Consider the following 13,189-nt stretch of genomic DNA (forward strand, 5'->3'; position numbering starts at 1 on the left):
CCACTACTGCATTGTCTTGGCTGTGTGCATAGGGTGATTGTCATGTTGGAAGGTGAACTTTCAGCCCAGTCTGAGGTTCTGAGCGCTCTGAACCAGGTTTTCATTAAGGATATCTCTGTATTTAGCTGCATTCAGCTTTCCGTCTTCTCTGATCACTTCCCCAGTCCCTGCCGCTGAAAAACACCCCACTGCATGATGCTGCCGCTACCATGCTTCACCGTTGGGATGGTATTATGCAGGTGATAAGCGGTGCTTGGTTTCCCTCAGACATGAATAAGGAATTGAGGTTCATCAGACCGGAGAATCTTTTTTTTTTCATAGTCTGAGAGTTATTTAGGTGTATTTTTGTAAATTCCAATCAGGGTTTCATGTATCTTTACTGAGGAGAAGCTTGAGTTTGGTCACTTTGCCATCAAGCCCAGATTGGTGGAGTGTCGCAGTGATGTTTGTCCTTCTGTAAGTTTCTCCCATCTCCATATAAGATCATGGAGCTCAACCAGAGTGACCATCAGTGTCTTGATCACCTCTCTAACCAAGACTCTTCTCCTTCGATTGCTCAGTTTGGCCAGGAGGCTAGATCTAGGAAGAGTCCTGATTGTTTCAAACTTCATTCATTAAGGATTATGGAGGCCAAATGCTCCTGTGAACCTGCAACACAGCAGAATTTTTTTGTAGTCTTCCCCAGATCTGTCTCAACACAATCCTGTCTCTCAGCTCTGCAGGCCATTCCTTTGACCTCATGGCTTAATTTTTGCTCTGACATCCATTTTAGCTGTTAAACTTTACAGTGCACAGCATAAATGAGTACACCCCCTCTGATTAAATATAAAAGATGTATTTTCTTAATGATCACTAATATAATTCATAGAAAGATGGCAAAATTGAAATGTAAACATATTCTTAATAAAAACAGAGAAATACATGCCATGAATATCTGTAAAATAAGAAACTTAGCCAATTTTTGTTTAAATGAAGGATTGCAGAATTGAGTACAACCTAGATTTAATTCAACCAAGTGTAATATTCTAGAACTTAATATGTCCTCCATAACTCTAAGTACACTGCAATATCTGCATTGTCATGTAAAAAAAAATGCCCAACAGTGCAGGGAATGAGAAGAGGGTAGCATCTTCAGTTTCAGGTTTTTGTATTACATCACACAGTGGTGTGTGAATTCATGACAGAGTTGATAAAGCACAACTCCCTCACACCTTCAGCACTCATACATCCCTATAGAAGAGCTTTACTACCACTGAATGCCACTGTGGGAACCAGGCACTTCTCTCTGTACTCCTCCTCTAGCAACACCAGAACATTTTGGATGCTGTTAGATCCGAAATTACTGAATTTGTCTCATGAGACCAGAGTATGGATTCCCAGAAGTCTATATTTTGTTAATATGGGCCTTGGAAAAAGCAAAATGAGTTTATTGTGCTTTGGCTACAGTCAATAGTTCTGGTGTGGATAAACAACCATGCATGTCACTTCTGCATGCTGCATCTTACTCTGTGAGATAAAGTGTCACTCTTTTCACAGCTTTTGCCGGCTCTGAGACACTTTCACAGTGTTTCTCCTGCTCTTTTTCTAGCAAAAACTCACTCATCACTAAATAAATGCTTAAAGTGAAGACCTAATTATTTCAGGGGCCTTTTCACAAGACCATTGTTTTTGAATTTCTGTGTTACTTTGGCTATATTTTCACAATTAAAACAATAATTTGGTATTCCTCTTGTACCATTGCCCTCTTTTATGCTAAGAAATAAATCTCCTGACAGTTATCTCTCAGGTGGTTTCATTGTTGTCAGCATTAAGTCTGATTCAGTGGGCCATATAACACTTAATTATCAAGAAATTACTTACCTTTAACAGTTTTGGTTCAACATACTTACCTGTTGATCAATACTGGCCTTAACCTTACACCAGAATTATTTTTTTTTTAGTTTTATTTAGTAACTTTCAGGAGGGTGTACTCATTTTTGCAACACAACATTTTATCACTTTGATAAGAAAATTGTATTTCTTGAATAATTTTAACATTCTTCTTTGGTAACTGATCAAGCAGACTTGCTGGAATATCATATCTCTAAAAACCCATAACATGTCTTCTAAGCAAAGAGTAATTGCTGAATTTGTTAAGTTTCAGAGGGGGTGTACTCATTTATGCTGTGCACTGTATATAGACAGGTGTGTGTGCCTTTCCAAATCATGTCCAATCAACTGAATTTGCCACAGGTTAACTCCAGTCGGAGTATAGAAACATCTCAAAGACGATCCAGTGAAACTGGAATGCTCCTGATCTAAATTTCAAGTGTCAAAGCAAAGGGTATGAAGACTTGTGCAATGTCATTTTTTTTCAGTGTTTCCTTTTTAATAAATTTGCAAAGCTGTGATGAATCCAGTTTTTGCTTTGTCATTATGGTGAGTGGGGTGAAGATTTATGTGGGAAAAAAAGTAATTTAAAGCAGTTTAACATAATAATGCAACATAACAAAATGTGGAAAAAAATGAAGGGGTATGAAGACTTTCTATAGGCACTGTATTTGTAGTAATAGCCAACAATACATTGTATGGGTCAAAATTATCAATTTTTCTTTTATGTCAAAAATCATTAGGATATTAAGTAAAGATGATGTTCCATGAAGATATTTTGCAAATTTCCTACCGTAAATGTATCAAAATTAAATTTTTGATTAGTAATATGCATCACTAAGAACTTCATTGGGCCAACTTTAAAGGCGATTTTCTCAATATTTTGATTTTTTGCACCCTCAGATTCCAGATTTTCAAATAGTTGTATCGCTGCCAAATATTGTCCTATCCTAACAAACCATACATCAATGGAAAGCTTATTTATTCAGCTTATTCAGATGATGTATGAATCTCAATTTAAAAAAATTGACCCTCGTGACTGGTTTTGTGGTCCAGGGTCACATATGTGACTGGAAATTACCTGCTTGTTTAAACTTTGTTGGATGCAGTTTTTTTTGTCTGTGTTCCAGTTTATAATATGAAATGTTATAATGTCTCAATTTGTTTCTTACTGTATTGCAGGTTAGCTTTGGCTTCCTTACTAGCCTCTTGCATGTCATTAAGGAGATGTGGACAAATCCAGACAGCTATAGTACTCAATCTCTTCTTGAACTCCTAAAAAAGGTAAGATACCATAGGTTGATATATATATATATATATATATATGTGTGTGTGTGTGTAAGATGTTTTAAATGTTTTTGACAAAGGTCACTTATGCTTAACAAAAAATAGAGTAAAAATAATTTTCTGCATCCATTACTCCAGTCTTCAATGTCACATGATCCTTCAGAAATCATTCTAATATGTCAATCCAGTGCTTTTATAATATTATCAATGTTGAAACTAAAAAAAAATGCTTATAGAAATGGAAAGTCATGGTCAGTGACCTTTAAACATAATGTATAGCTACCCAAATGCAGACTATTATATTAGGCAGTTAGCAAATGATTGTTCTAGAAAACAAAAAAGGAAGGAAAAAAAAAACTGAACACCATTAAACATTTGTTCCTTATTTGCTGAAAGATAACAATGTTTTCTCTAATCTCTGCTGTTCTCTTCTGATTATTCTCCCATATTGACTGTTTACTTTGCAGGCGTTTGGTGACAGCATTTGCCATTGTCTACAAAAATACTGCCTGAATTACAGTACGGCCATCCTTTATCTGGACAGCCTGAAGCTCAGGGAGGACTTTGGCTCTTTTGTGAAGGTAACTGTGGCAAGCGTGAATTTACATGGTAAATCAGGACTTGGTCTCAATACTGACAAGATCTAGGGAACAGGGCAAACATTACCACGCGAGGTTCAGGCCACTGTTAGGTGGTTGTCAGGAACATGGTGACCAGCTCGCTGGTGAAAGAGTGTTGACTCTACTTTCCCTTTCTTTCATCATCAGCTCTCGCCGAGTATTGTTCCCTGTTGTGTTCTTAAGCTGTCTCCACATCAGTTTTGCCCTGTCACTTCTAGCTTTTGCACTCAGTTGCACACAAGGGATTTTGTTTGTCAGCTGACTTTTTATTCACGACAAAATCAGTAGAGTCTCATCAGACACTTAACATTCCAAATCTCCTTCTATCCTTCACTCTTTCTCTCATCCAGTGGTGTGAACGAAACGAGCAGTGCCGCAGGCTGCAGCTGAAGGATCTGCTGGTGGTTCCTCTGCAGAGGTTTACACGGTACCCTCTGCTGTTGAAGAACATAGGGAAAAAGAGTTGCTCGGAGACCGAGGAGAACACCATACAGACCATCGTGGATCTCGTTGACAGAGCCATCTGTAAGTTGGTGGCATTGTGACAGATGAAAGTACAGGTGCACTGACATAATTCTAGCCAATTCTATCCCACAAAAAGATTCATTTATCCCACAGTTCAAGACTTTTTTTACTCACAGTTCTTAGAGAAATAGTCTCAGAATTGCATGACACAAACTCGCAGTTCTGAAAAAATTCTGAATTGTGAGAATTTCTTTTTATTCCGTGGTGAAAAAATTAAAACAACAACAAAAGTTGCGAGAAGAAAACTCACAATTATGAGTTTAGAAAGATGTAAACTCTCAAATCTCAGAAAAAAAAGTCAGACTTGTGAGATAAATTTACCTTATTTTTTTGTGGCAGAAACAGCTTCCATAGATAACTGATTATAAATGGGTGATATTAAAATTATATGCTGCTGTTTCTCAATAAATTCTTTTTAAATGCTACAAGTGAATTTAGACATCAAAACATTACATGTACAGTACGAAAATTAATTTTTATTTTGAGAGAACATTTAATAGTGTTATATAACTAAATAATTAGCGCTTTTTAAAGACCAACTTTTAGTGAGCATTATATGATGGCAAAGGTAGACTAATTTTAAAAACAGGCTAAATAAAGCCAGGTGGCTCCATAATGAAATTTAAAACAATTGAAAAACGATCAAGTGAATTTAAACGTCAAAATATTACATGTATGGTATGAAAATAAATTTTCATTTTGAGATAACATTTAACAGTGTTATTAAATGATTAACACTTTTAAAGACCAACCTTTAGTGAACATTATATGATAGCAAAGGTAGACTAATTGTAAAAATAAGGTAAATAAACATCCAGTGTTGGCCAATATTCTGTATGTCTATTTAGCTCCATATTGAAATTAAAAAAAAAAAATCTCTAGTATCATCTTTGAGTATTTTTTACAATAGTTGGGAAAATTGGTTTTCAATTTCTACAGTTATTGTGACAGATAATCTGTGTTTCTCTGATGAGGACACTTTGATCTCGTTTGGGTAAAACACTCATGTCAAACCAGGTGACAGGTGACTTTTCCTGTTCTCTGACTGCCATCATAGGGAAGCTGTTTGTGAGGCGTGTAGTGACAGCCACTGTGAGAAACGACACGCAGTGACTCTGTGAAAGACAGAGCTATTTTTGCCTCAGAGATGTGAGCCAAAACAGCTGAAAGAACACCATGTTTTAGTAAGCTATGAGAACGTGACATTTGAATTTATATGTCCAAGCCCAGTTATCTTTTTATGAAGCATTACACAACTTGTCATAAATCCATTATGTGCTTATCAAGTACCCTGTTTTGATAAGGAAGCGAGATTAATATACTATGTTGTTTCATCCATTCCCATTAGCCCTTTCATCTGCGTTGAAATATTTTTGTTTACAATATTTTTATATACATTAATTAAAATGTGTTGTTTGTAAGTTGTTATCAAATATATTTATTAAAAACTTTGTTTTCATAAAATAGTTTTATTAAAATTTATAATTTACTATGAAAAAATAGTAATTGAAAATGCACAATGATGGTAATTATCGTGTATGTTGTGAAACAATATAAAAATTAATATTTTAAAAAATATTATAGTTTTTATAAAATAGTTTATTTGTGTTAAAGTAAGAATTTAAAAGAAAATGCTCCATGATGGTAATGACTGTGTTATGTTGTGGTAGTGATACAAGATTTTGCTGATGACACAAACAACAAAATATTTGTAGTAATATTAAAGGGCAAAATATTTTTATTATTTTACAAAAAATATCCCAGCAACTGATTCTTTGTTATGGTAATGACATTTTGTATTTTTTCTATAGCAAGCTAGCTGGCAGTAATTTAACTTTTAACCAAAAATACACTGAAGTTGGCTGTTATGAATTCAATAATATTCTCTACAGTGCTTGAGGTGTTGGTAATAATCACACTTGCCGTCCTGTCTTGACTTGTTGACCTGCTCCAGGGCTGATTTATGGCTAGACGGGCTTGAAATGATTAATAGGTTAATCTTCTATACAAAAGCAATTTTCTTCTAGGATGGCAGCAGCTCATTTCAACACACTTTATGACACCGCTCCCATAACCAATATAAGGGTGTGTGTACAACTCTTCTTGGTGACTTTCATGCAATTAAGAATCTGACGACTATGAAGAGTCGTCAGATGGGTGTGGGGTTCAAACTACATGATCGTGTCATTGTTGATGAAAGAGCCTGTACTTGGAACGCAGCAGGAAGAATCTACAATTAAATTCAGTTGATTGTCTCCAACTGAACAACCAAAAACAGGATATGTGGTTTTACAGAAGCAGTAATGTTTGTTTGGGGAGGTGTGGATGAACACGCTAACCTTTCATGACCAACCGCCTTTGTGTAGGCTGATGATACAATAGAGTTCCCACCCAAATCTCTCTCTCTCTCTCTCTCTCTCTCTCTCTGTGTCTAAGTACAGATGATCTTGACGGAAAAGTGAAGTGGTTGGACAACTATCAGAAGGTGAAGCAGCTGAAGGAAGCTCTGGTGTGGCTTCCTGTTTGGGAGCGAGACAAGAGGGCGCATGTTCCTGAGGTTTATGTCAAAATCTGTATCTTCAAGCATGCTATATGTTCATTTTAGTTTGATTTGAACTGCATTCATAGAGATTTCAAGGCTGCGTGTGTTTGATCCTTCACAGAATCTGAAGCACTTGCTAAAAGCTGTAACCCTTGAGAACCTGGTGTCTCATCGTAGTCTTCTGCACGATGGGAAGCTTGTTCTCATAGGTCAGAGAAATAAATCCCTTTTTCTCATTGGTCCATTTATGCTTTTAGGACGGTCATGTTGTCTATGCTTACATTATTTATCTTTTGCACACAGAAAATGCAAAGATGCATGAGGTCTACCTGTTACTATTTGACGAATTCCTTCTAATCACGAAGATCAAGCGAAGCAAAAAGGTGCTGTTATTGATCAGTATTAAGTATGTTTATAAAGATTCAAGGAAAGTGACGATTGTTTGGTGTTATTACTGTGAAAGGCTTAGCATCCCTGTTGACAAATCAAAGCATGGTCGATGCGTCAGAGCGTGTTGCGGTGATGTGAAAATAGATTTGTTGATTCTGGCTGGGAGTGATTATTGATACTCCCTTTTACACGCTAAGGTTGAATAGAGATCAGTGGATTGTGTCAGATGATAGTACTGTACTGACTACTGTAAATGGAGATTAAAAGTTAAATATATTTATATGAATATATTTGATCTTATATGAGATGCTGTTAAATTCACAATAAAAGTTACGTTTGCAAGATAATAATGCTATAAAATGCTAAAAAGTAAACATAAAATAAAAAAGACTCCATATACTTTTTAAATACACTACTATTCTAAAGTTTGGGGTCAGTAAGATTGTTTTTTTTTTTTTTTTTTTTTTTAAATAGTACTTTTATTCAGCAAGGAAACAATAAATTAATCAAAAAGGATAGTAACAACATTAAATTATATTAGTTTTACTTTCTATTCAGGTATCCTGGAAAAATGGTCTCCACAAAAATATTAAAGGGGTCCTATTATGCTTAGTCTTGATTTTGTTTTGGGGGTGTACTAGAGCAGGCTCTCATACTAGGTTGTTCGAAAAACACATTATTTTTCACATATTTTACATTATTACAACACCTCTCTCCCCAGTCTGGCATGAACGGCTCGGATAGTTCCTGTATCAAATGAAGGCCCACCTTCTGAAATACGAAATGTGCTGTGATTGGTTAGCTGGGACAGTGTGTGTTGTGATTGGCACCACTCGGCGCCTGGTCGGGAAATGTCACGCCCCTTACCACCATAGCCGCCTGCGAGCTTCAGTGTAAATATTGCATCAAAATCAAATAAAAGTGAAAAAGCATAATAGGACCCTTTAAGCAGCACAAGTGTTTTCGACATTTATAATAAGAAATGTTTCATGAGCATCAAATCAGCATATTAGAATGATTTCCGAAGGATCATGTGACAGTGGAAACTAGAGTCATGGCTGCTGAAAATTCAGCTTTCCCATCACAGGACAAATTACATTTGAAAATATATTAAAATAGTTAACAGTTATTTTAAATTGTAATAATATTTCAGAATATTGGTGTTTTTATGTTGTTGTTGTTTCCCTAAGTAAATGCAGCCTTCATGAATATGAGGCTTTTTTTTTAAACCATAAAAAAATCTTACCACCTTAAATGTTTATGTACAGAGTTTTTAAAAATTTCTTTTAATAAAAAAATAAATAAAATATAAACTAAAAAATAAATCATACATGTAATATTTTGGCCTCATCAAACAAAAATATTGTTTGATTTTATTTAACATTAGTTAACATTTCATGTATATTTAAATAATGTAGCATTCCGGTCTGGACGGGAAGGGCCACTTTTCACAATACAATTAATTCTTGGAAATTATAAATAAAAAAGTAAATGGATACAATTCCAATCTCATCCTATATTTATTATACGTTTAAATATTTTCTTTCACTTGAAAATACAGCACAATACAGAAGTAAAATAGGTTTTCAGTGCTGTTTAATGTTTACTTTACGCAAAACTTTTAAACAGCGAATATCACAGGCTTGTGTTTTTGTATTGTAGAGGTCTGGCGTAGTGGAGTCGAGCCCCCTGCGTTCGGCTGCGGGCCAAGAGCTTGAGCTCTTATTACAGGAGAGCTGTAGCTTCATTGTCCTGGACCAGCCCATCTCTCTGGACCGCCTGCAGTTAAAGAACATCGACCAGCTCAACGCCACAGGTGCCGACAGCACGCATAGACATACCCATGACGCACTCTTTGGATTAAGATCATGTTGCAGTTGTTACGTAATTATTTAGTAATCCAGACATTTCCATTGAGGATGGACCAGCCCATGTGTGATCAGCACTGATACAAACACTGAAGTTCTCACTGATGGACTGACATTTTGTCTCTGAATGTTTCAGCATCCGGTCTGCCCAATTCCTTCATAATAATGCACCAGAATCGTTACCAGCAGTGCATCGGAGTCTTCATTCTGCAAGCCCAGACTGAATCTGTGAAGGTGAATATTTGATCCTGCTAATGTTTTCTCAAAGGCTTTGATTAACACCCATAATTCAACTTAACCAGTGCTGGCATGTCAAACATCATCAGATTATTTAGTTATTAACGTCAATTTGGCATGACATTACTTTGCATGTTAATGGCAGATGCTTTCTCTTTCTATTCGTTCTGGAAAAAAATTATGGTTTGGTTTACACAAAAATATTTCAACATTGATAAAAAATAAGAAATGTTTCTTGAGCACCAAATCAGCATATTAGAATGATTTCTGAAGGAACATGTGACACTGAAGACTGGAGTAATGATGCTGAAAATTCAGCTTTGCCATCACAGGAATTTAAAATATATATAAACAGTTATTTTAAGTTGTAATCATATTTCTGTATTTTTGCTCCAATAATTGCAGTCTTGTTAAGCATTAGAGACTATTTGAATGGTAGTGTACTTGAATGGAGGAAAAAACCTGAAATCTTAAGTTTGTCAAGGTTACATATAAAAATTGGCAATATAATCTAACAGTGGTATTATAAACGTAGCTTTTAGCTCAAATCACAAAAATGGTCTTATCAGGCTGTATGTTGTGTATGTTTCAGAAAGCGTGGGTGTCGGAGATTGAGGATGCCACCAATTCTCTGCTGAAGCAGGACTGTCAGCAGCCGCGGGTCAAGAACTCTTTTCTGGAGTCTTCACAGATCTAATTTACAGAGACTTTCCTGAGAACTTCCCCAAGAGTGCCAATGAACCACAGCAGTGCACAAAGTTCACCCAAAAATGAAAATTCTGTCATCATTTACTCCCCTTCATGTTATTCCAAACATGACAGGCTTTTACTAGAGAATGTCTGTTCGTTTCCATACAGTAAAGTAGGACTGAAGCGGTCAAGCTCTTAAAAGGACAGAAATCACCATGAAAGTATTCATGTCTTCTGTATGACTCAAATTGTGCAAAACTTCTTTTTTATGTCCTAGAAAGAAAACCATGAGGGTTTGAAATTTTATTTTATTTTTTTCTAAAAATGGAAATACATCACCACTGTAACCGTAGTAACACAGAGCAGTTTAAAGTTCCACGAAAGGAACAGCTTTTCAATTTCCTTTTTTTTTTCCATTTTTGGAGAACAGAATGTTGCACGTTCCTAACGCAAATAAATAATGATGAATTTGTGTCACAGAGAGTGACATTGTGTGTTGTGGGAAAGGGTTTTTTTTTTTTTTTTTTAATTGATGACAAATTTTTTTATTGTTTTATGTAAAGGGTTTTTTTTATTTTTATTTTTTTATTGCAGTAAACAACAAGGATTACAGTACGTACAAAACAAACAGTAAAAAACAGTACGTACAAAACATACAAAATACCAATCAATAATAAACTACTTGAGGATTAATAGATAAAACATCACAGAAAAAAAAAACAATATAATATAAAAATTCTTAAGAAAAGGACAGAAGAAAAAGGAAAATAAAAGAAGAGAGAAAAAAAAAGGCATACAAATAGAAATACAAGTATATTAGGGAAGTTTTGTGGGAAAGTTAAATGCTAAGATACAGTAAAGAACCTACTGTATGTGTTGTAATGCAGCGTGCGAGTTAGCAAAATTCAAATTTGTATAAATTAAAAATTTCTTTGAAACAATGTTATGCTTTAAGTTGTTTTGTAAATAATTTACTTGTTTGACCATGAAAAATAAAATAAAGTTTTTATGCATAATGATTAAAGTATTTGATTTAAAAGTATAAACAGGACATCAGTAAAACCAATAAGAGTTTTTGGTCATTTGAAATGAAGCTGAAATAAAATATAAATAATAGATAAAAAAAAAAAAGACTAAAACATCAAATAAAATGAATCCTGATAATATTAAAAATAAAAACTAATTCAAAACCTTAAATATTACAGTAGTATATAAATAATACTAAATAACACTGCGGGACACTGAAAGAAAATAGAAACAGCTAGTTTATTATTTACTTTTAAACATGATGAAAAATTAGAAAACAATACCATTGAACAATTTTTTTTTTCCTCAACAAAAAAATCTTGGGTGGTGAAGAAGTTCATCTGTTCTTCATTTGAATGAGGACCAAACCAATTAACCTGAAATCACCTTCAGTATGTGATATTTTACACTTTTTATTTTTTAACTCATTTAGTATATTCTGATAGATTTTTTCATCCATTTCCGATACTGCTTTCACATCACAAATATGTAGAAACCTGCTAAACAAATTAACATGTATCTGATGGGTTTTGCCTGTTAAGACGTGTCTGCATTCAAAAACCATGCACCAATGTGACAGAAACAAACCTTGATATAAGGCACACAAACACATTACCACAACATGAATGTGAACACCCTGCTGTTCAGCACATCAAAAAATATGAATCAATCAATAATAATAATGCATGACAACCATATAACAGATACTGTTAGTGAGTAGTGCTGATCCAAAAACCTACAAGTGATGCACTTTGCATATGCGGTCACAAATTAGCTTTATTTGCAAGCTGCACGACCTATTTTTCTTCAAACACTTTGCTAATAATTACAGCATTGTGATGTCAGATGGAAGGTTTTGACCAGTTATATGGCACTGAGTGGCTTCTATCATACTGTTGTTGACTGCAGCACACATTTCATCCAAAATCAAGTTAAAGGGCTGTTATTCATATACTATTCAATTTTCTGAAATCACGTCACATGACTGAGCTGGTGATGAGCGCAAAACATCCTGAGACACTTTTGATTCATCCTGGGATACATATGAATCACTATGCATTATGCTCCTGAATCCATCTACCGACACAAACAGGAAGGAATCAATACCTCAGAATCACACTGACAGCAAACAGTGCCATCGACGCTGCAAGCCGCGTACAATCTATTAAGCAGAGCGAAAACATCAGAACGTGGCTACTGCATAAACCACATACAGTGAAGCATACTTTACAGCAGTTAGTTGCAGTGCACTCGCTCACATTTAGTTCTACGCTAAGCGCTTACAATGACGCTTGCCACACTTTTAGCTTCTAATAAGGGAATAGTTCACCAAAAAATTTTAATTCTGTCATTTCTCACCCTCATCATTTCAAACCTCCATGATGGGGAGATATTTTGATATTTTTGTCTATACAATGGAAGTCAATGGGGTCCAAAACAATCTCATTTGGACCCCATTGACATTCACCGTTTGGACAAAAATAAAATGGAAGTCAATGGGAACTGAAACTGTTTGGTCTTCAACATTCTTCAAAATATCTTCTTTTGTAATCCACAAAACACACAAAGAAAACAAAGCATATAAAATATTTTGAAAAATGTTGGTAAAAATATTTTTTGTGTTCTGTTAAGAAAAAATAAGGAAAACAAGACTAGATATTTTGAAGTATGTTGGTAACTAAAACAGTAACAAGACATAAGATGGTATTTTGATATAATGACGGTAAATAAAGTGCTTCGGTTCCTATTGATTTTTGTTTGGTTACCAACATTCTTCAAAATATCTTCTTTTGTGTTCTGCAACACAAACAAAGAAAAAAAAAAGACAATATTTTGAGAAATGTTAACTAAAGAGTTTCAGTTCCCATTGACGTTCATTGTATGGACAAAAATACAAGCTACTGTTTGGTTCTCAACATTCTTCAAAATATGTTCTTTTGTAATCCACAAAACAGAATGTTGGTAACTAAACACACAAACAAGACATATAATAAGATACTCTGAAGAATGTTGGTAAATAGTTTTGGTTCCCATTGACTTTCATTGTATGGACAAACATTTTTTGTTTTTTTTAGTTATCAACTTTCTTCAAAATATCTTCTTTTGTGTTCTGCTAAACAAATAAGGAAAAGAAG

General features: G+C 34.7%; 1 protein-coding gene across 2 annotated transcripts in view; it reads left to right on the forward strand.

The window, feature by feature from the left end:
- LOC107749272 (pleckstrin homology domain-containing family G member 7-like) overlaps positions 1 to 10,561 on the forward strand; it is a 26,566-nt gene extending 16,005 nt beyond the window's left edge. For both annotated transcript variants that reach the window (XM_016564363.1, XM_016564364.1), the window contains 9 exons: positions 3,052 to 3,153; positions 3,624 to 3,737; positions 4,127 to 4,301; positions 6,743 to 6,858; positions 6,965 to 7,052; positions 7,147 to 7,226; positions 8,896 to 9,049; positions 9,238 to 9,335; positions 9,931 to 10,561. In XM_016564363.1, coding sequence (XP_016419849.1) covers positions 3,052 to 3,153; positions 3,624 to 3,737; positions 4,127 to 4,301; positions 6,743 to 6,858; positions 6,965 to 7,052; positions 7,147 to 7,226; positions 8,896 to 9,049; positions 9,238 to 9,335; positions 9,931 to 10,035 — 1,032 coding nt within the window. In that variant the 3' untranslated portion in view covers positions 10,036 to 10,561. The remainder of the gene's footprint in view (positions 1 to 3,051; positions 3,154 to 3,623; positions 3,738 to 4,126; positions 4,302 to 6,742; positions 6,859 to 6,964; positions 7,053 to 7,146; positions 7,227 to 8,895; positions 9,050 to 9,237; positions 9,336 to 9,930) is intronic.
- Positions 10,562 to 13,189: the final 2,628 nt, after the last annotated feature.

Source organism: Sinocyclocheilus rhinocerous, unplaced genomic scaffold (assembly GCF_001515625.1).
Source record: "Sinocyclocheilus rhinocerous isolate Xijiao unplaced genomic scaffold, SAMN03320098_v1.1 scaffold1311, whole genome shotgun sequence".
Lineage (NCBI taxonomy): Eukaryota > Metazoa > Chordata > Actinopteri > Cypriniformes > Cyprinidae > Sinocyclocheilus > Sinocyclocheilus rhinocerous.